The sequence below is a fragment of the Pristis pectinata genome, chromosome 1 (genome assembly GCF_009764475.1).
Source record: "Pristis pectinata isolate sPriPec2 chromosome 1, sPriPec2.1.pri, whole genome shotgun sequence".
NCBI classification, from domain to species: domain Eukaryota; kingdom Metazoa; phylum Chordata; class Chondrichthyes; order Rhinopristiformes; family Pristidae; genus Pristis; species Pristis pectinata.
Genome location: NC_067405.1, coordinates 124,796,413 through 124,818,932, shown reverse-complemented (window position 1 = coordinate 124,818,932; position 22,520 = coordinate 124,796,413). Strand labels below are relative to the sequence as shown.

Here is a 22,520-nt window from a genome sequence, read left to right as displayed (position 1 = left end):
AGATCTCCATTGGCCCTGATGAACGAGATGCTGGCCTTGGCTGAGGGACACAAGCCCTGCCCGATGTTCGAGCAGGCCTTCCTCGAACAGCTGCCCGATGACATTCACCTGTTGTTGGCCGACGCCGACTTCAGCAACCCACTTGAGGTAGCCGCCCGGACAGATGTCCTGTGGAAGGCCAAACGCAAGTGGTTCGTCCATCGGCCAAATCGTCAGACCGCGTGCCCAATGCCTACCTAAACCAGTCCCAGCAGCCGAGCGACCACACCCCAGAAATACAGACGATGACACTGACAACCAGCTGTGTTTCTACCATCAGAGGTGAGGCGCAGAGGCCCGTCGATGCCACCAACCCTGCAAGTTTCAGGGAAACGCCAGGGCCAGCCGCCGCTGATGGCTACGGCGGCTGGCCACCAACACAGCCTCCTATTTGTTTGGGACAAGCAGTCCGGGCGTCGTTTCCTTGTCGATACTGGAGCAGAGGTCAGTGTTTTACCCCCAACCGGCCGCGATACTCATAGCAGGCAACAGGGACACGCCCTCAAAGCCGCAAACAGCACAACGATATGGACTTTTGGTACCCCTACAATCCAATTACAATTCGATGACAGCCGTTTTACCTGGAACTTTACCCTTGCCACCATCGCCCAGCCACTCCTGGGAGCCGACTTCCTCCGGGCCCACAGCCTGTTAGTCGACCTGCGAGGGAAATGGCTAGTGCACTCCAGAACATTCCAAAATTTCTCCCTGGGAGAAGCCAGACTACCAGCCCCGCGCCTGGACTCCGTTTCCCTGTCTGACGACGAGTTCACCAAGCTCCTAGCCGAGTTCCCATTGGTTCTGGCACCTCAGTTCACGAAATCGATGCCCAAACACGGGGGTGCGGCACCACATCACTACAACAGAGCCACCCCTTCACGCCTGAGCATGACGACTACCTCCAGACAAGCTCCACCTGGCGAAGGAGGAGTTCCGCAGCATGGAGGAGCTGGGGATCGTTCACAGGTCAGACAGCCCCTGGGCCTCCCCCCTGCACATGATCCCCAAAGCCACCAGCGGGTCGAGGCCCTGTGGCGATTACCGCAGGCTGAATGACACCACCACCCCAGACCGCTACCCCGTCCCTCATATCCAGGACTTCACGGCAAACCTACACGGGGCCCACATCTTCTCCAAGGTGGACCTTGTCTGGGGATACCACCAAATCCCGGTCCACCCTGACAACGTCCCCAAAACTGCGCATCACTCCATTCGGCCTCTTCGAATTCCTTCGAATGCCGTTCAGCCTTAAGAATGCCGCGCAGACCTTCCAGTGGCTGATGGACGCGGTAGGCCGCAACCTGGACTTCGTGTTCATTTATTTAGATGACATCCTTATCGCCAGCCATAACCGCCAAGAACACCTTTCCCATCTCCACCAACTGTACTCCCGTCTCCGTGATTTCGGCCTCACTATCAACCCGGCCAAGTGCCAATTCGGACTCGACTCTATCGATTTCCTCAGCCACAGAATCACCAGTGAGGGAGCAACACCCCTACTCACCAAGGTAGACGCTATCCGCCAGCTTGCCCGTCCCAACACGGTCAAAGGCCTGCAGTAGTTCGCTGGGGTGGTCAACTTTTACCATCATTTCATCCCTGCAGCAGCCCGTATCATGCGCCCTTTGTTCTTGCTGATGTCTGGCAAGGGCAAGGACATCACCTGGGACGACGAGGCCGCGGCTGCCTTCGTTAAGGCCAAGGAAGGCCTAGCAGACGCCGAGACGCTGGTATACCCCAGGACTGACGTCCCAACCGCCCTCACGGTGGACGCATCCAACACCACGATCGGTAGGGTACTGGAACAACTAATCGAAGGCCGTTGGCAACCCTTGGCATTTTTCAGCAGGCATCTTAGGCCACCCGAACTCAAATACAGTGCTTTTGATTGAGAACTACTAGCACTGTACCTGGCAATCCGGCATTTCCGGTACTTTTTAGAAGGCAAGCCTTTCACTGTGTTCACTGACCACAAGCCATTGTTTTTCACCTTCTCTAAGACCTCCGATCCCTGGTCAGCCCGCCAGCAGCGACATTTGTCCTACATTTCCGAGTTCACAATGGATATCCAACATGTCTCCAGAAAGGACAATGTCGTTGCTGACACGCTCTCCAGACCGACCATCCACAGCCTGTCCCTGGGTGTAGACTACGCGGCCCTGGCTGATGCAAATCAAGCCGACGATGAGCTGCCCAACTACAGAACCACAGTCTTAGGCCTGCAGCTCCAAGATTTCGTAGTTGGCCTAGGTCAGTGGACCCTCCTGTGCGACGTCGCAACCGGTCAGCCCCGCCCTATAGTTCCTGCAGCCTGGTGGAAATGCGTTTTCGACTCGGTACACGGGTTGGCGCACCCGTCCATCAGATCAACTATCCGACTAGTCACCGGCAAGTTCGTCTGGCACAGCCTGCGCAAACAGGTGAGTGGGCCAAGACTTGTCGACACCGCCAGACATCAAAAATCTAACGACACACCAAGGTCCCGCCACAGCAATTCAAGCCTACCCGTAGAAGGTTTGACCACATTCACGTCAACCTCGTTGGTCCCCTGCCAGTTTCAAGAGGAGCGCAGTACCTCCTTACCATTGTGGACTGGTTCACGAGGTGGCCAGAGGCAGCCCCTCTCTCAGACATCATGACCGATTCCTGCGCCCGGGCGCTGCTCACAACTTGGGTCTCGCACTTTGGTGTTCCAGCCCGCATCACTTCAGAGGTGCCCAGTTTACCTCCAGCCTATGGTCTGCATTAGCGAATATGCTAGGAACGCAGCTGCACACCACCACGGCCTACCACCCTCAGTCAAACGGGTTGGCAGAACGTTTCCACCGCCATCTGAAATCAACCTTGATGGCCCGCCTGAAAGGTCCTAACTGGGTTGACGAACTTCCTTGGGTCCTGCTCGGCATACGCACTGCCCCCAAGGAGGATCTCCACGCTTCGTCAGCCGAACTCGTGTACGGTGCACTCCTGGTCGTCCCAGGGGAGTTCATACCTGCCCTTAGCGGGCAAGAGGAACAACCCGCGGCAATCCTGGAAAGACTGCGCAAGAGGCTCGGCAGCTTGGCACCGATCCCCACTTTGCGACATGGTCAGTCCCCATCCTGTGAGCCCAAGGAACTACAAGACTGTAAGTTTGTTTTCGTTCGCAGGGGCACACCCCAGGCACCGTTGCAACGACCACATGAGGGGCCGTTCCGGGTCGTCAGAAATAATGGGTCCACCTTTATTTTGGACAGTGGGGGCAAGGAAGAAGTCTTCGTGACGGACCGCCTCAAACCGGCCCATTTAGACCTACAACAACTGGTCGAGGTCCCAACACCGCGACGCAGAGGCCGACCACCTAAGCAACAGCTAGCACAGCCCGCGAACTTTGGGGACCATATTGCCGGTTCTGGGGGGGAGTTTGTGTGGCGACTCATCACCTGCACAGGCGAACCGGCTTAGTGGTCGGGGCACACGTTGTCAGAGAGGCGGGGCCCAAGGTGGCGCTGGGCCTTCGTCTTCCCCAAGCGACGGGGGAGAATCCGCGCACGCGAAATGATTTCGATGACGTAGCACGTATGTCATTTCCTTTCTCGGAAGGCGAGAACAAAGACCCGCGCAAGGCGGGTAAATAAATCAGTCTTGTTCCACAGCTTGCAGACTTGTGTCTTTATCCCCACATCGCGCTAGCAGCCATTACACTATGATTTTAATTTTACGTAGCCTAGGCCAATGGAGGCTAATTGAAAATTCTTTCCTCCATGAATGTTAGACAACAATGCAAGAAACAGAAATATCCAATGATGAGTGACCAATTACCCAAAACCAGATTTGGGTAAAAGTAATTTGAACGGTAGAAATGGAATTCCTATGACCACACCCAGAACAGGTTATGGATCAGAATAATTTGAGGTAATGCTGAATTATTTTTAAGAAATGGAGTAGGGCATGGGCAATGTAAAGGTAGGAGTTGTGCCAATAGCATAATAAGATTTAGCTTTAGAACTGAAAAGGAGAAGAGACGTCATGTCAATTTTATTTAGACGTAAAGTTGACCAGCCCACAAACTGTAAAGAAAAACTGGCAAATATATTGTTTGTACATTATGAAAAAAAACTCAAATAAACCCACAAAAAAAAATCATTTTGTTAAAATAATTCAGGATTGGTAGCCTTTATGTTCCCACTTATCACCCTCCTAGCCATCTCTACCTTCACCCTCCCCTTCCCCCACCTGGCTCCATCTGCTGAATTTTTCTTTGTCTACTTCCACCTATCACCTAGCTGCCTGTCCTCTAAATCCACTCCTCCCCTTCCCCACCTGGTTTGATCTGCCTGTCATCCTTCACCCCTCCTAGGTCCACCGATCACCTACTAGCCTCTGTCTCACCCTTCCTCCTCTCCTCTTTATACCAGCCATCTTCTCTCCAATCTCAGTCCTGATGCAGTCCTTGCTTTCTTCCTCTTAGGTAATTTCTTGGGATCAAAAATGTCTTCCTTCCATTCTACTTCCGCAAGTTCTGAGGTGGCTGTTGAGGTCCATGTGCGATCTTCAGACTTGCCAGTGGGTTGGTGGATACTTTGGGAGATGGTGCCTTCTTTCAGCCATTTTCACTGTGATCTGTGCTCCCAATGAAGAGACTCAAGCTGTCAGTAGCATCCCAGATCCTCCTCCTTCATTTTGATCAGTCATGAAATAGTGACAATATTGCAGTTTTTCAAACTTTGAGGGCAATCTTGAAGAACTTCCTGTGTATTCATGATAATCTCTTACCATGAGCTTAGGTAACCTGTTGTAGCCGACTGGTGTCCAGCATCTAAATGATGTGGCCCATCCATCCGAGTTAGGCAAATGTAATCAAACCCTTGATGTTGGGTATGTTGGCCTGGGGGAGGATAAGGACATCGTTTTGCTTATCCTGCCAGTGGATATATAGGGTTTTGTGGAGACAGCATTGATGCAGAGGGTGCTGTAAAGATTCATTAGGATTGCAGGGATAAGAGGATGTGGTTATATAGATAAACTGTGACGGTTCATTACATCAGAGGAGGTTGAGAGAGAGAGAGGTTTAAAATGATCATGTAAATTCAGACAAGCTATTTCCATCAATTAGTGAATCAGTAATTAGAAGGTATAAATTCAAGATCAACATCAAATTGGGGTTAGAAGAATAGTCGATCATTTTAAGCACACAGCCATTAACTAATGGAAGGGCTCCCCAGAAATAAAAATGTAACCAGGTCCATGATATTGCTAAATGAAAAATGAATAAATATTTGAAAAAATGTGGAGGATATAGGATTGATTAGTCTACTCTTTCAGAGATTTCAGAGCTTTGAGCGAAATTACCTTTCTTCTGGACCTATGCAATATCACAATTGAACAGTCTGTAGTGTAAATATTTGTTTATTCTATTTCATGCTATTGTCAGTTAAAACTTCATCAGCAATAAATGAATTACTTACACTTTACACTTAACTGCATGCTTTTTGGAACAGAACAATCCACAGAAGCTGAAAGAACAAAAATACAAATGGTACTTTTTTTAAAGCGTTTTGTAAATTTTTAATCAATGAAAACTCATAATTAGAGTCTGTAACAGATTAATTTTAGGCCATTCAGCTCAAGCAATCTGTGCCAGTGCTTTATGCTTCACACAAGCCCCCTTCCACCCTTCTTTGACTAACCTTATCTATCCCTTAAATACATTTCTGGCATCTCCTTCCAACCGCAGATAAACTAAAACAGGTGAAATCCTTCCTCCTTCCTCCTTCCCCACCCCCAAGCCCATCCCTACTACCACAGCTGCTGCATGAAGTGCTGAGTGCTTCCACCATTTTTTTATTTCTCATTTCCAGCATCAGAGATGTTTTGGATCTGTATTAATGCTTAATTCACGCTGCTTCTCTTCCAGAAAATTACAACTTGAGTTGAGTAAGTGCTCCTCTTTTTGGACACTTTCAATGAGACTCAAAGGAAAACTTGAGGAGCAGTACAGTAAATTCTTGTTTATCCGGTACTTATGCATTTAAAATTCTCACGCAACCAGCAAAAATTTCTAAGAAGATTAAGATACCGCACCCCCCCCTCCTTTCTCTCCCCCACCGCTCCATCCCCACTAATTCCCCGGCCGGATGCTGAGAATATATTGTATTTCATCTTTCAATTAGGCACTTAGGTATATTCTGGACTCAATTCCATCATCAACAATTTCAGATCATCCACCTCTAACTTATTCCAATTCCAGATTAAAAGTCATCAAAATGAAGTGTTAACCGTTTCTCTTTTGAAAGAGGCTGAGGACTTCCAGCACTTTTTATCTATTTCCAGTTTCCCTGTGGTTAGGAATTGAAGCTGAAGTTTTGAATTTCAGTTGAAATTCATGTCTGCAACAAAAAATGGTGATTCTTGAAAGTGTTCTCCTAAACCAGTCAGATTACAGAACATAATTGATTCCTCTAAATTTAATGTTCTTTCCAAAGCATTTTCTTTTGTTGCTGCAATTGGCAGAAGAGATGATGACAATGTCATATTAACGTAACATGTTACTAGAGCGTTTGGCTATTGTAGCATTCCTAGTCCTGTGTCAGAAAATTCGAGGTTTCAGCCTCACTCCAGATTCAAATGAAGATTGAACCTTCAGCTCTAAATTCCAGGTTGACATCAAACAAATATTCTGATCTGCTCAGTTTAGGACCTCCATGGGGTAAACTTATCATTCTACCTTAATAAACTAGTTTAAAAAGGGAGATGACCTGCTTTGGAAGCTGTTGAGGGAGATGACCTGCCAGGGCCTAGCAGCAGTAGCCAGGTCTATGGCACTGGGACCGGTCCTGCTGCTCAGAAGGGAAGGGAGGAGAAGAGGAAGGCAGTAGCGATAGGGGACTCGATAGTCAGGGAAACAGATAGGAGGTTCTGTGGCAGTGAGCATGAAGCCCAGATGGTATGTTGTCTCCCAGGTGCCAGGGTCTGGGATGTCACTGATCAGGTCCACAGGATTCTAGAGCAGGAGGGAGAACAGCCAGAAGTCATGGTTCATGTTGGTACCAACAACATAGGTATGAAGAGGGATGAGGTCCTGAAAAGGGAGTTTAGCGAGCTAGGAAGAAGGCTGAAGAACAGGACCTCAAGGGTAGCAATCTCGGGATTGCTGCCAGTGCCACGCGATAGTGAAGGTAGGAATAGGAGGAGATGGCAAATAAATGCATGGCTGAGAAGTTGGTGCAAGAGGGAGGGTTTTAGATTTTTGGATCACTGGGATCTCCTCTGGGGAAGGTGGGACCTGTACAGAGAGGACGGGTTACACCCAAACCTGGGGGGGGGGGCCAATATCCTTGCGGCCAGGTTTGCTAGGGTGGTTCAGGAGGGTTTAAACTAGATTGCAAGGGGGCAGGGAACCGGAGGAGTAGGTCAGAGGAAGAAGGGGATGGGGAAAAGTCAGATGTGACAGGTAGGGAGGCTTTGAGGAAGGAGAAGCAGAGTACAGGCAATAAAAGTAATAAGGTGGATGGGCTAAAGTGCATTTACTTAAATGCAAGAAGCATCAGGAACAAGCGAGATGAACCGAGAGCTTGGATAAGTACATGGGACTATGATATTGTGGCTACTACAGAGACATGGCTGACATCAGGGCAGGAATGGATATTGAATATTCCTGGTTTTCAGTGTTTTAAAAGGGATGGGGGTGGGGGGAGAAGAGGAGGAGGGGTCGCGTTACTGGTCAGGGATACTATTACAGCTGCAGAAAAGGTAGATAATGTAGAAGGATCCTCTCTAGAGTCAATATGGGTGGAAGTTAGGAACAAGAAGGGGCAGTTACCCTCCTGGGAGTATTCTCTAGGCCCCCCGGCAGCAGTAGAGATACCAAGGAGCAGATTGGGAGGCAGTTTTTGGAAAGATGCAAAATTAACAGGGTTATTATAATGGGAGGCTTCAACTTTCCAAATATTGATTGGCATCTACTTAGTGCCAAAGGTTTAGATAGGGCGGAGTTTGTTAAGTGTGTCCAGGACGGATTCCTGACACAGTATGTTGACAGGCCGACTAGAGGGAATGCCATATTAGATCTAGTTTTAGGTAATGAACCAGGACAGGTGACAGATCTATCGGTGGGTGAGCATTTGGGGGACAGTGACCATTGCTCCATAACCTTTAGAATTGTCACGGAGAGGGATAGGAGCAAAAAGGATGGGAAGATACTTAATTGGGGAAAGGCGAATTATGAGGCTATAAGGCGAGAACTTGTGAGTGTAAACTGGGATGACATTTTTGAAGGGAAATGTACTATGGAGATGTGGTCGATGTTCAGGGACCTTTTGCAGGATGTTAGGGATAAATTTGTCCTGTTGAAGCAGAGAAGGAATGGCAGGGTGAAGGAACCGTGGGTGATGAGAGAGGTGGAACAACTAGTTAGGAAGAAGGCAGCAGCATACGTAAGGTATAAGCAGCAAGGATCGGACAGGGCTCGTGAGGAATATAGAGTAGCAAGGAAGGAACTTAAGAAAGGGCTGAGGAGAGCGAGAAGGGGACATGCAAAGGCTTTGGCGAGTAGGGTTAAGGAGAACCCCAAGGTTTTTTTCTCATACGTAAAGAGCAGAAGGATGGCTAGAGTGAAGGTAGGTCCGATTAAAGACAAAGGTGGGAGGATGTGCCTGGAAGCTGTGGAAGTGGGTGAGGTTCTCAATGAATACTTCTCTTCAGTATTCACCAAGGAGAGGGGTCCTGATGATGCTGAGGACAGTGTTCTAGAGTATGTAGATATCAAGAGAGAGGATGTGTTGGAGTTGTTAGAAAATATTAGGACAGCTAAGACCCCGGGGCCTGATGGAATATTCCCCAGGCTGCTTCATGAGGCGAGGGAGGAGATTGCTGAACCGTTGGTTAGGATCTTTGAGTCCTTGTTGTCAACAGGGATGGTACCAGAGGATTGGAGGGTGGCGAATGTTGTCCCCTTATTCAAAAAAGGTAGTAGGGATAGTCCAGGGAATTACAGACCAGTGAGCCTTACGTCTGTGGTGGGTAAACTGTTAGAAAGGATTCTAAGAGATAGGATCTATGAGCATTTAGAGAATAATGGACTGATTAGGGACAGCCAGCATGGCTTTGTGAAGGGAAGATCTTGCCTCACAAGCCTGATAGCGTTCTTTGAGGAGGTGACCAGGAAGATTGATGAGGGTAGTACAGTGGATGTGGTCTACATGGATTTTAGTAAGGTGTTTGATAAGGTTCCGCATGGTAGGCTCCTTCAGAAGGTAGAGGCCAAGGGATCCAGGGAGGCTTGGCCGTGTGGATTCAGAATTGGCTTGCCTGTACAAAACAGAGGGTTGTGGTGGAGGGAGTGCATTCGGATTGGAGGGCTGTGACTAGTGGTGTCCCGCAGGGATCAGTTCTGGGACCTCTACTTTTTGTGATATTTATTAACGACTTAGATGAGGGGGTGGAAGGCTGGGTTAGCAAGTTTGCAGATTACACAAAGATTGGTGGTGTTGTGGATAGTGTGGAGTGCTGTGGAAGCTTGCAGAGGGATATTGATAGGATGCAGAGCTGGGCTGACAAGTGGCAGATGGAGTTCAATCCAGAGAAGTGTGAGGTAGTACACTTTGGAAGGACAAACTTCAAGGCTGAGTACAAGGTAAATGGCAGGATTCTGGGCAGTGTAGAGCAGCAGAGGGATCTTGGGGTTCATATCCACAGATCACTGAAAGTCGCCTCACAGGTAGATAGGGTAGTTAAGAAAGCTTATGGGATGTTAGCTTTTGTAAGTCGTGGGATCAAGTTTAAGAGCCGCGAAGTGATGATGCAGCTTTACAAACTCTGGTTAGGCCACACTTAGAGTACTGTGTACAGTTCTGGTCGCCTCATTATAGGAAGGATGTGGAGGCGTTGGAAAGGGTGCAGAGGAGATTTACCAGGATGCTGCCTGGATTAGAGAGTATGGATTATGAGGAGAGACTAAAGGAGCTAGGGCTTTTCTTAATGGAGAGAAGGAGGATGAGGGGAGACATGATAGAGGTATACAAGATACTAAGAGGAATAGATAGAGTGGACAGCCAGCGCCTCTTTCCCAGGGCACCAATGCTCAAAACAAGAGGACATGGCTTTAAGGTAATGGGTGGGAAGTTCAAGGTTTTTCACCCAGAGAGTGGTTGGTGCATGGAATGCGCTGCCTGGGGTGGTGGTGGAGGCTGATACATTGGACAAGTTCAAGGAATTGTTGGATAGGCATATGGAGGAATTTAAGATAGAGGGATATGTGGAAGGAAGGGGTTAAATAGTCTTAGGTGTGGTTTGAAGGGCGGCACAACATGGTGGGCCAAAGGGCCTGTATTGTGCTGTATTGTTCTATGGTTCTAAAAATGGCTAGAAGCACTTGTATTGCATTCTGTCAGTCTATTAATTAACTTATTATTCTCCCGTGAAAGACTGTGAAAGTACGAAAACAAGTATGCCTGTCATCCCTAAAAACATGTGGTTAAGGAAAATGGTCGTTTTACAGGAGAAACAAAGTTATTACGTTCATTTTGCTGATACTATATAACTCAAAATTGTTAGCTTCAAATGTAACTTAAGATTACTGTCATAATGGCTCTGTTTCTGAGTCAGTGGGGAGCTGACAATGTTTGACACAGACTTAGACAAATTGCTAGGTGGTATTTCCTGGTGCCCTCTTTGGTGTTGTTTTGCGTGGCTGTAAAAATGACCACATGGGCCAATTATGCTTAGAGCAACCCACGAACTTCAGAAAGATCTGGTGGAAAGTTATGATGAGACCCAGACTCAGCCCAAGCTGCTGAGACAGATATGCAGTATTTAGACATCCTCCAATACTTTATAAACTTTAAGGAAGATATTTGTAAAAAAATTCGTAACCTTTAAAATATATCTAACATGACAGAAAGATTTTTGAAAGTCTTTATAAATTAACAAGCCATTGAGTGGATTTTAAAGTTATTTTTTTAATTTATAAGCTATTTGAAAGATGTTAAAATATGTTTTTAAATTAACGAGCCATTGGAAAGATTTAGAAAAAGTAAGTTGATAAACCTTTTTACATCTACTACTTTGGTCTCTAACAGCTGTTCTCTTTCTTTAAAACCTGCATCAACCATGGGAAGACCTGACGAGCCTTTTCAAACAGTGCAAAATGTTTGGACATGTTATCTTCATATGTAGAACACGATCAGCCCAATTTCAGACTGCCTTGCTGATCTCCATATATTAATTAAAATGTAAGGACATCATCAATGCTGAGTCAGGCATGCTGAGTCACTATCGGAAACTTTGGAATTCCTGCATTAGGTTATGCATGTTCAAAAATCACTCAGGTTTTTTTTGATCTACTGAGTAGCAATATTGTAAACCAGTAATTTGGATGTCATTACCTTCACAAAACCCAGGCCCAAACATACAATAAAATATAATATGGTGAAGAATATCATGCTGACTAGATTTTCTATAATAACCTTCTGCGCTTACCTTTAGCAGAGAGGATTCTATTGTAGTGGGAAGTCATATGAGCCTGAGTTAGGTGCTGGTCAATCACTCTCTTGGAAGAACTTACATAATAAGCTGCAAGGAGAAAGTGATGTGCATTATACACTGAGACAAATCCAAAATCTTTTCCAATAGAAAAAATATGATCTGTAAATTTGAGCATTGATCAACAACTTATAAAATTACTATTGATATTCATGGGTAACCTTTCAGCAGGTTTTCCCTCCAAATCATCTTATCAACAACAATAACTTACATTTACATTGTACCTTTTTTGTAGTACAATATACCAAGGCATTTCACAAAAGGTGGATCAAGCAACATTGACACTGGAGAAATTATGGTGGCACAGTTGCACAGTGGTTAATTCTGCTGTCTCACAGCTCCAGAGACCTGGGCTCGACCCTGACCTTTGGTTCTGTCTGTGTGGAGTTTGTACGTGAGTTTTCCCTGCATACTCCAGTTTCCTCCCACATGCCAGAGACAAACTGGTTGGAAGGTTAATTGGCTACAGTGAATTATTCCTAGTGTAGGTAAATGGCAAGGGAATTGGGAGTGGGGATGGGAGGTAGGTTTGACAGAGATGGGAGAGAAAAAAATGGGATTAGAGTGTAGATGGGTGCTTGGTGATCAGTGTGGACACAGTGGGCTGAAGGACCTGTTTCTATGCTATGTGATTCTTTGACATCAGTCAGGGCATTGAGTCAGGAGTTGGGACATTATGTTGCAGTTGTTCAAGACATTGGTGACACTGCACTTGGAGTATTGTGTACAGTTTTGGTTGCCCTGTTATAGGAAACACATTGGTTGGTATTGGTTTATTATTCTCACTTATACAGAAGCACAGTGAAAAACTTGTCTTGCATACCGTTCGTACAGATCAATTCATTACACAGTACATTGAGGTAGTACAGGGTAAAAACAATAACAGAATACAGAGTAAAGTGTCACAGCTTCAGGGAAGTGCATTGCAGGTAGACAATAAGGTGCAAGGTCTTAACAAGGTAGATTGTGAGGTCAAGAGTCCATCTCATCATATAAGGGAACCATTCAATAGTCTTGTAACAGTGGGATAGAAGCTATCCTTGAGCCTGGTGGTACATGCCCTTGGGCTCCTGTATCTTCTGCCTGATGGGAGAGGGGAGAAGAGAGAATGACCCGGGTGGTTGGGGTCTTTGATTATGCTGGCTACTTCACCAAGGCAGCAAGAGGTATAGACGGAGTCCATGGAGGGGAGGCTGGTTTCCATGATGTGCTGGGCTGTTTCCACAATTCTCTGCAGTTTCTTGAGGTCCCAGGCAGAGCAGTTGCCATACCAAGCCATGATGCATCCAGCTAAGATGCTTTCTTTCATGCATCGATAAAAGTTGGTGAGTGTCAAAGGGGACATGCCAAATTTCTTTAGCCTCCTAAGGAAGTAGAGGCACTGGTGAGCTTTCTTGGCATCTACGTGGTCAGACCAGGACAGGCTATTGGTGATGTTCACTCCTAGGAACCTGAAGCTCTCAACCCTCTCGACCTCAGCTCTATTGATGTAGACAGGTGCATGTACACCGTCCCCTTTCCTGAAGTCAATGACCAGCTCTTTTGTTTTGTTGACATTGAGGAAAAGGTTTTTGTCATGACACCATTCCACTATGCTCTCTCTCCTTCCTGTACTCCGCCTCATTGCTGTTTGAGATACGGCCTACAACGGTGGTATCATCTGCAAACTTGTAGATGGAGTTAGAGCAGAATCTGGCCACACAGTCATGTGTGTATAGGGAGTAGAGTAGAGGGCTGAGGACGCAGCCTTGTGGGGCACCAGTGTTGAGAATAATCGTGTCGGAGGTATCGCTGCCTATCCTCACTGATTGCGGTCTGTTTGTTAGATAGTCAAGGATCCAGTTACAGAGGGAGGTGTTAAGTCCCAGGTCTCGGAGTTTGGTGATGAGTTTGCTTGGAATTATAGTATTGAAGGCGGAGCTGTAGTCAATAAACAATAGTCTAACGTAGGTGTCTTTACTGTCCAGATGCTCTAGAGATGAGTGTAGGGCCAGGGAGATGGTGTCCTCTGTAGACCTGTTTTGGCAGTAGGCAAATTGCAGTGGGTTGCGGTTTTCCAGGAGGCTGGAGTTAATGCGTGCCATGACCAGCCTCTCGAAGCACTTCATGATGGTGATGTCAGAGCCACCAGTCGGTAGTCATTAAGGCACGTTACCCTGTTTTTCCTAGGTAGCGGGATGATAGCGGTCTTCTTAAAACAGGTGGGAACCTCAGATTGAGGCAGGGAGAGGTTAAATATGGCTGCAAATACCCCCGCCAGCTGATCAGCACAATATCTGAGGACATGGCCAGGGACACCATCCAGGCCAGATACTTTCATCGGGTTCACTCTACAGAAGACTGATCTTAAGTCCTCAACGGTGACCACAGGTTCATCATTAAATTGGAAAGAATGCAGAGAAGATTTAAGAGGATGCTCAGTGGGCACCATGGTCGACATGGACGAATTGGGCCTGAGGGCCTGTTTCCATGTTGTATTACTCGATAACAGAAGTGAAATTATCATGCTGGAAGGAACACTGAAAACCCCCTCAACTGTGATGAGAGTACCCTTGACAACATCCCAGAGTGATCCACCCGTCCAGCCTTGCTGCTATGCTTGACCGATAAGAAGTTGAAGAGGCCAGAAGTTAACAAAAAAAGCAACAAGACCTTGGGAGGAGATGGGTCCCTGCTGCAGTTTTTATATTTGGATGCGAGGAACTTCAGTCACAAATCCACAACCCCACTGCCACATCTGGGAAGAGGAGGATACAACAGGAACATGACTATCTGCAAGAAATGGGACAAATCTGATTGTACTAAGTTTCCCTGTTGTTTGACACAGGGAAAACCACCACCACAGTCTTCCTCAAACATCTCCTCTCAATGGCCAAAGACCTACTCCCAGAATTACAGTGTGAATGTTCGAAATGATCTTCAAGAGAAATGCAGAGAGCAGCATATACATGCAGGGCCTTCCCAGCTTAAGAAAGATTGACTTATGTACAGTCCGTACATATGAACGAGCACTTGGGAGATCGACAGGATGGATTTGCCGACTGCTGCAGGCATCTTCTGCTGACTCAGAAATCAGTTCACAGCCACATTTTTGACTTGCACACTAGTTAGTTACAAACAGTTCACAGGAACAGAACCTTGCCATAACCTGGGGATAACTTGCATATGCCATACATACTATTCATGGCTTTTTTTTTTACTTCACTTAAAGCCTTGGCTATCAACTGCAGTGAACTGTGGCGTACACTTCTTCAATTTGGCTATCACAGGAATTCACCTCCATCTCGTTTGCTTTATGATGGCATGCAAATCATAATCCTAGTCAATCTCAGCACCTGCTGTTGCCAAGCAAGCCTGTGTCATTGCCCCAACACTTTTCTCAATCTTTCTAATTACAATGCAACATCTCTGCTGACTCCTGGGAATCCCTGGTCCATGACTGCTCAAAGTGGACAAGGGGCACTGGGGATGGCACTGACAACCTTGAGTTACGTGTTAGCTGAATAAAGCAGCCCAGCGTAAATGGCAGAGCGGATACACCACCTCACAAACTACCCATCCACCCCCCCATTCTGACAGGCATCTCTTGCCCCCGCTGTGGAAGAACCTGTAGTTCTCTCATTGCCCTCATCAGTCACCTCCAAACCAAATTGAAGCAAATAATCCTCAATCTCAAGGGACAATCTAAGATGATGTTCCTGGTTCTTTGGCTCCTCTATGGGTACATTTTGATCTATCTACTCTGTCTGTATAATTTTCGATTTTAAATGTCTCCATCACCCTGATGGATTCACCCTGACATCCTAGCTCTTGTACTCTATGCCGCTATGTATAAAGCTCAGAATTTCTTTTGTTCTTTTAAGCACTTTCTATGAACTATGCACATATACCTCATGAACGATCTTTCTTATGCCCCTTTTAGAATGGTGCCATCTAGTTTAAATTGCTTTTCATTCCTACAACCAAAATTTAACGGTGCATTTCTCAGTACTAAATTTCACCTACTACTTATCCACCCATTCCACCAGCTTATCTACATTTCCTTAAAATCTATTACTTTTCGCTTCACTCACTACATCTCTGCAAGCTTTCACTTCTCTTCTGTTCTAACTCCTGTTACTTACCCACTCACTTCCAAGCCAGAACAAAGATAGGATCCCTTGGTCCTCATCTTCCACCCCACCAGCCCCACATTTAACGGATTATCCTCCATAATTTCTGTTACCCTCAAAAACCACCAGGCACATGTTTCACATCCCCTTCTACATTCTGATGGAACTCTTTCTTCCCCAACAAACTGTTTCACCATTCCACCTGCACCAACCACTCCCCTTCTCACAGCACTTTCCTGGTCTACTGCAGAAGGTGCAGCACCTGCCCTTTTACCTCGCCCCTTCTCACCATCTAGGGACTCAAGCAGTCCCTCAGGTGAAGCAGCAATTTACTTACACTTCTATTATTTTTGCATTTGGTGCTCATGATGTGGTCTCCTCTATTTGAAGAAACTTCTTCATTTCTCTTCAGTCCACTAGGGTGACCCTGAACTTCAAGTCAGCTGTCACCTTAATTCTCCAGCTCTGGCAACCTAGGATCAATCCTGACCTTGGATGCTTTTTGTACAGAGTTTGCATATTCTCCCAGTGACCACATGGATTTCCTCTGCATGCTGAGGTTTACACACATGTTCAAAAGACATGCCAGTTGGTAAGTTAATTGGCTATTGTAAATTACCTCTAGTATGGGTGGGTAGCAGGAGAATCTGGGAAAGCTAATGGGCATGTGGGAGACAATAGGTTACAGGGAAATGGGAGTGTGGAACTGATGGAAATGCTCCAAAAGTTGGCATAGAATGACCTCCTTCTATGTCATAAGAAAATATGATACAAGAAATATGTCTTTAGCCTCCTGCACTGTTCCAACAAAACACAATGCAAGCTCAACAGCACCTCACCTTTCCACTAGGTATGTTGTAGCCTTTAGGACCCAATACTGAATTCAACAATGTCAGATAACTAGCCTTTTCTGTCTTTGTTGGAAATGGCTAGTTCTCTTGTAAAGTCATCCACCTGTAGCATTAACTGTTTTTCTCTCTCCACAGGTGCTACCTGATCTGGAGTATTTCCAGCATTTTCCTTAATTTCAGATTTCCAACAACTGCTGTACACTGCGTCTCATGATTCCAGCATTTTTTTTCTCAAAATGCCCTTATTCATTTTCCTCTCTTTATATACCTCCAAAGAGGGCTACAATTAGCTGGCATTCACTCTCCATTCTTAGACAGCACCAAAAGTAATGTGTCAGATGGATTACCTCGGTCTCCATTCTGCCACCTGCACTCCCTTTGTTGTCATCACCAGTCCCCATCTCTGCAACTTAAAAATGACTTGTTTTCTCAATCTTCCAGTCTGAAAGGTCATTCACCTGAAACATTATCTTTTCTTTCTCTCTCTCTATATAGGTGCTTCCTAGCCTGCTGAAATCAGAGAATATTAATCTCACAATTGCCGCATCAGCATTTTCTGTTTTGCTTTTCAGTTTTCTATCCATGTTGCTACAGCCCCGTTTTACCCCACAAGCTTCAATCTCGATGTCAAGCCTATGATGTGGCACGCTTTCAAATGCTAAGATCCAGCTGGATACTGGGGCGGGGGCAGACGGCTCCTCTCGCCCACTGCTGCGGCGGCGCCGCTTTCGCTGCAACGGGTGCACGCGCGTTATGCGCGCTCCCGAGCGCCGCCCGCGCCACCTCGGCTACACTCCGACTCAGCAACGAGAGCTGAGTTTCGGGCGACAGGATGTACCTTTCTTGTTTGCCATGTTGATGCTGATCCTTCCCATGCTCTCTGGTGGCGCAAAGACGCGGGTTAGGGCGCTGAGTGCCGGCGTTACCTGGGCCCGGGATGACACAAAGACCCCACAGTCGCCATGCCCGTTGCTACGCCGCGTCCTCGGAGCTGGGGACAGCCAACCACCCGGTCGCATCATATCTACGTCACTGTTACCTTGGTGACAGAGCGCTGCGCAGCCATATGTGATGTTTCCGGAATCTGTGAAGGGAGAGGGGCTGAGGGGGAAGGGGAAGGAGAGGAAGAAGGAAGGGAGGGAGAGAGGAGAGGGGGAATGGAGGAGGAAGGGAGGGGAAGGAGGAGGAAGGAAGGGGAGAGGAGAGGGGGAATGGAGAAGGGGAAAGGAGGAAGGGAGGGGGTGAGAGGGAAGGGGAAGGAGGAGGAAGGGAGGGGGAGAAGAGTGAGGGAGAGGGGGAAGGAGGGGGAATGGAGGAGAGAATGAGAAAGGGAATGGAGAAGGGGAAAGGAGCAGAAGAAGAAAAGGGAGGGAGGAGATAAGAGGGCAAGGAGAGTCTGAGAGGGAAAGTGGGCAAGGAAGAAAGAGTGAAAGAAGGGATGAGGGAAGGAGTGATGGAGTGAGGAGGAATGGGGTGAGGGGAGAGGGAGATGGGGTAAGGGAAGGAGGCAGGGAAGAGAGGATGAAGTAATTAGGATGGAGAAGTAAGGGGAGGGAGAAGAGGATGAGGGAAAGGAGGGATGGAGGAGGAGAGGGTATGAGGGGAAGAAGAAGGCAAGAGGAATTAGAGGTGAAGGGGAGAGAGGAGGGGAGAAAGGGTGAGAGAGGAATGGGTGTTGGAGAAAGGAGGGGGTGTAGCAGTGGGGAGAAGAGAGAGTGTAGCAGTGGGGAGAGGAGAGAGTGTTGGACTGGGGAGAGCAGCGGGTATAGGAGTAGGGAGATGAGAAGGGGGGTGGGATGGGGAGGAGAAGTGAGCATGATGAAGGGGAGAGAGGGTGTTAGTGAAGAATGCAGAGAGAGGACATCAGTGAGGAATGGACACTGAGTGAAGAACAAGGAGGGATGGAGAGTGGGTGAGAGAAGGGAGAGTGAGGAGGGGAGAGAGATTCAGAATGAGCGTGGGACGTAAGGGTGGATGAAAGGGAGGGAGGAACCGTGGAGTCAGAAGGTACAAAAGAAAGGATAAAATTTTAAAGGAGGATAGAATGAAGAGGTAAAAGTGTGTGCAAGGGAAGAGAGGCAAAAACATGTGAGGGTAAAACTGCAGAGGAATGAATGCAGTGGAGGGAATGAAGATGAATAGATAAAGAGTCTGGAGGAAGGAGATTGAGAGGAAACTGGCATTTGAGTGATTTTGTAGAGGAGATACAGAAAGAAAAGCAGGGATGGTAGGAAGGTGGAGGTAAGAGGAATACATGGAAGAGGGTGTAAAATAGAAGAGAAGAGAGAGGCAGGTTACAAAAAGTGTAAAGGAAACATGACTGAGAATGAATTATAAATCAAATGGATGGAAAAGGGAAAAGTAGGGAATTAAATGGATGCTAGGAAAATGTGATAGGGAGGGGCAAGAAGAAGGATGGACTATTGTGAACATGAAGGAGAAAAGAAGTCAATCCTTCCCAGTTCAAGATTGTGTCATGTACCTATCGTGTATCCCATGACCTTTTTTGATTTCTTTTTTAACTTGTTTGTTTCTAAGAATGGAATTGTATTGTTTCCCTTGGGGTTCCTTGTCACATTACATTAGGTAGCTCCAACTGTTTTCAATGTGTCACAGACTGTTACATTTATTATGCCATCTATTCCTGATCTGTCTTCCGTGTCTACACCATTTTGAATATATAATAATGTATTGTCCCCTTCTCATCATCTTTGTGACCAAGTCAAAATAAAATGAAAAGAGTGTTTTCTACTTTTCGTTAAAAGTTAATTATAAGTAAGCTGTCAGCATATTCATACAATGTAGGTTCAGTGGATTAGTACAGAAATTACAGGGATTGGTTATTCTGCTGGATAGGTTAGGTAAAATAAGTTCCCCATGGATTGATTCTGGAACCCACCATATATATATAATACTGGCCCAGAAGAAGAAAGAGAGCTGTATATTCAAGTTTGCAGATGACACTTAAGTAGGAGATGTAACAAATTTCATTGAAGGGAGCTGGAAATTACAAAGGCTCATAGAGTTTGCCTGTGGTTCTTTTGTAAGACACTTTAACTCTGTGCCTTCCCTTGGGCTTCCACATCCTTCTTATCATATAGTGACCAGATTGACAAAATACTCACACCAAATTAGTATTTTGTAGAGGTTCAATATAACCTGCTTTCTTCTATACTCTATGCTTCAGTTTATAAAGGCAGGATCCTGATTTTTAAAAATTGCTATCTTATACTATACTTGCACCTTCAAAGATTTGTTTACATATTCAATTATCTTCTTGTACCTCCATTAGAATTCCACCCTTTATATTATATTATTCTAGGTAAACTGTATCTTTTAGTACTTCTCAGTCTATGTACTCTTGCAATCTAATACTATCATCCTTACCATATTTACAAGTTTTGTGACATTTGCAAATTTTAAAATGGTGTCCTGTTCACCCAAGTGCAAGCCATTTATAAATATAAGGGAACACAGTGGTCCTATTAGGTGTCCTTGGGGAGCACCACCATATATCTTGCTCTAAATCAAAAACAACTGATCACACAATACTCTCTCTCCTGTCTCTAAATCTACGCATCCAAATCACCAGCAACTTCACCCACTCCCTTATTACTGACATGGTGATCAAGAAAACACATCAGCACATCACAAAAAACTGGAGGAACTAAGCAGGTCAGGAGCATCTATGGAGGGAATTAAGCAGTCGATGTTTCAGGTTGAGACCCTTCATCAGGACTGGAAAGGAAGAGGGCAGAAACCAGAATAAGAAAGGTGGAGGGAGGGGGAGCAGCACAAGCTGGCAGGTGATAAGTGAGTCCAGGTGAGAGGGGGAAGGTGGGTGGGTGGGGGAGGGGTGACGAAGGGGAAAGTTAGGAGGTGATAGGTGGAAGAGACTAAGGGCTAGAGAAGAAGGAATCCAATAGGAGAGGACAGTAGACCATGGAATAAAGGGGATGAGGTGGGGAACCAGAGGGAGATGATGGGCAGGTCATGTGGGTGGGGGAGGGGAAAGAGAAGGGGTAAGGGGGCCACAGGAATGAGGGAAAACAGGGAGGGAGGGGAAAACAGAGGGGAGGGGTTACTAGAAGTTAGAGAAATCAATGTTGATGCCAGCAGGTTGGAGACTACCAAGATGGAATATGAGGTGTTGTTCCTCCAACCTGCATCTGGCCTCAACGTGGCAGTAGAGGAGGCCATGGATAGACGTGTCAATATGGGAATGGGAAGTGCAATTGAAGTGGCTGGCCACTGAGAGATCCTGGCTGTTGTGGCAGACAGAGCGAAGGTGCTCAATGAAGCAGTCACCCAATCTGCGTCAGGTCTCACCAATGTACAGGAGGCTGCACTGGGATCACTGGATGCAATAAATGACACCCTCAGATTCACAGGTGAAGTGCTGCCTCACCTGGAAGGACTGTCTGGGGCCCTGAATGCTGGTGGTGATTTTCGTCGACTACATTGAACAGTCCATGTTTCAAGCCTACACCAGTAACGCTCCCCAATTCTTTTCCACTACATTTATGACTGCATTGGTTCTGCTTCCTGCACCAATGCTGAGCTCATCAATTTCAACAACTTTGGCTCCAACTTCCACCCTGCCCTCAGATTTACTTGGTCCACCTCCAACACCTCCCTCCCCTTTCCTGATCTCTCTGTCTCCATCTCCAGAGACAGATTATCCGCCGACAACTTTTACAAACACACTGACTCCCACAGTTACCTTGACTACACCTCATCCCACCCTGGCACTTGTAAGGATGCTATTCCCTTCCCTCAGTTCCTCCGCTTCCACTGCATTTGTTCTTAAGATGAGGCTTTCCATTCCAGGACATCAGAGATGACCTCTTTTTTCAGTAATGATATAGGGCCTTGGTGAGACTGCATCCAGAGTATGGTGTATCATTTTGGTCTCCTTACCAGTAAAAGGTTGCGTGCAATGGAGGGAGTGTAGGGAAGATTAGCTGGATTGGTTCCAGGAATAGCAAAGCTTTACTATGAGGAAAGATTGTCTTGACTGCTGCATTCTCTAAACTTTAGAAGAAAGGCAGGAGATCACATTGAAACACAAAAATCTTGCAGGACTTAATAAGCTAGATGTAGGGAGGTTAGAACCAGGGGGCCACAGATTCAGAATAAGAAGTAAGCTGCATAGAATTGAGAAGGGGAATCTTTGCAATTCCCTGCCCCTGAGGCTGTGGAGTCTCAGTTATTTAGTTTGTTCTGGAATGATAGGACTGCCATATGTGGAGAGATTAAATTGACTAGCTTTGTATTCATTAGAGTTGAGAAGAATGTGGGGGTCAAAATGAAACTTACAAATTTCAGATTAAAAATTCTGACAAGGTTGGACAGACTGGATCTGGGAAGGATTTTCCCTCAACTGGGATGTCTGGAACACTCCCAGATTACAGATTAAGAAATGTAAAACTGAGATGAAGAAATGTCTTCACTTAGACAGTGATGAACCTGTGGAATTTGCTACCACAGAGGGCTGAAGAGGCCAAGTCATTAAATGTTTCTAAGAAGGGGAAAGATAAATTTGTGGGTGCAAAAGACATCAAGGGGCATAGTGAAAGGGTAGGAATATGGTATTGATGCAAATGATCAGCCAAATTGTCATAGGTTCCTAGAGTCATGCAGCGCCTCAAGGCCCATCAAATCTGCACTGACCATCAAGTACCCAGCTACACCAATCATCCACTAATCCCATTTTATCCTTCTAACATTCCCATCAACCCCCTACAGATTCTACCATTCATCTACGCACTAGGGGCAATTTACAGCTGCCAATTAACCTACCAACAGTTCTAATGAATGAAGCAGCAGTATTGAAAGGCTGATCCTATATATACTCCTATTGTCATTCAAAGTGGAGATTGATACATTTCTGGACCTTAAAGGAACCAAGGGATATGGGAGAGTGTGTCAACAGAATCTCCTTCTTTGTCCTATCTCTATCATTAGTTTCCATGCGGACCACCACAGCAGGGATCTT

At 46.3% G+C, this 22,520-nt stretch overlaps 1 protein-coding gene across 1 annotated transcript in view; it reads right to left on the bottom strand.

Moving 5' to 3' along the window:
* Window positions 1–17,564, bottom strand: part of spata7 (spermatogenesis associated 7) — a 54,100-nt gene extending 36,536 nt beyond the window's left edge. The window contains exons 1-3 of the mRNA XM_052020667.1: window positions 17,361–17,564; window positions 11,497–11,589; window positions 5,487–5,534 (exon numbers count right to left, since the gene is read on the bottom strand). Coding sequence (XP_051876627.1) covers window positions 5,487–5,534; window positions 11,497–11,589; window positions 17,361–17,544 — 325 coding nt within the window. The 5' untranslated portion in view covers window positions 17,545–17,564. The remainder of the gene's footprint in view (window positions 1–5,486; window positions 5,535–11,496; window positions 11,590–17,360) is intronic.
* Between the last annotated feature and the right edge of the window lie 4,956 nt (window positions 17,565–22,520).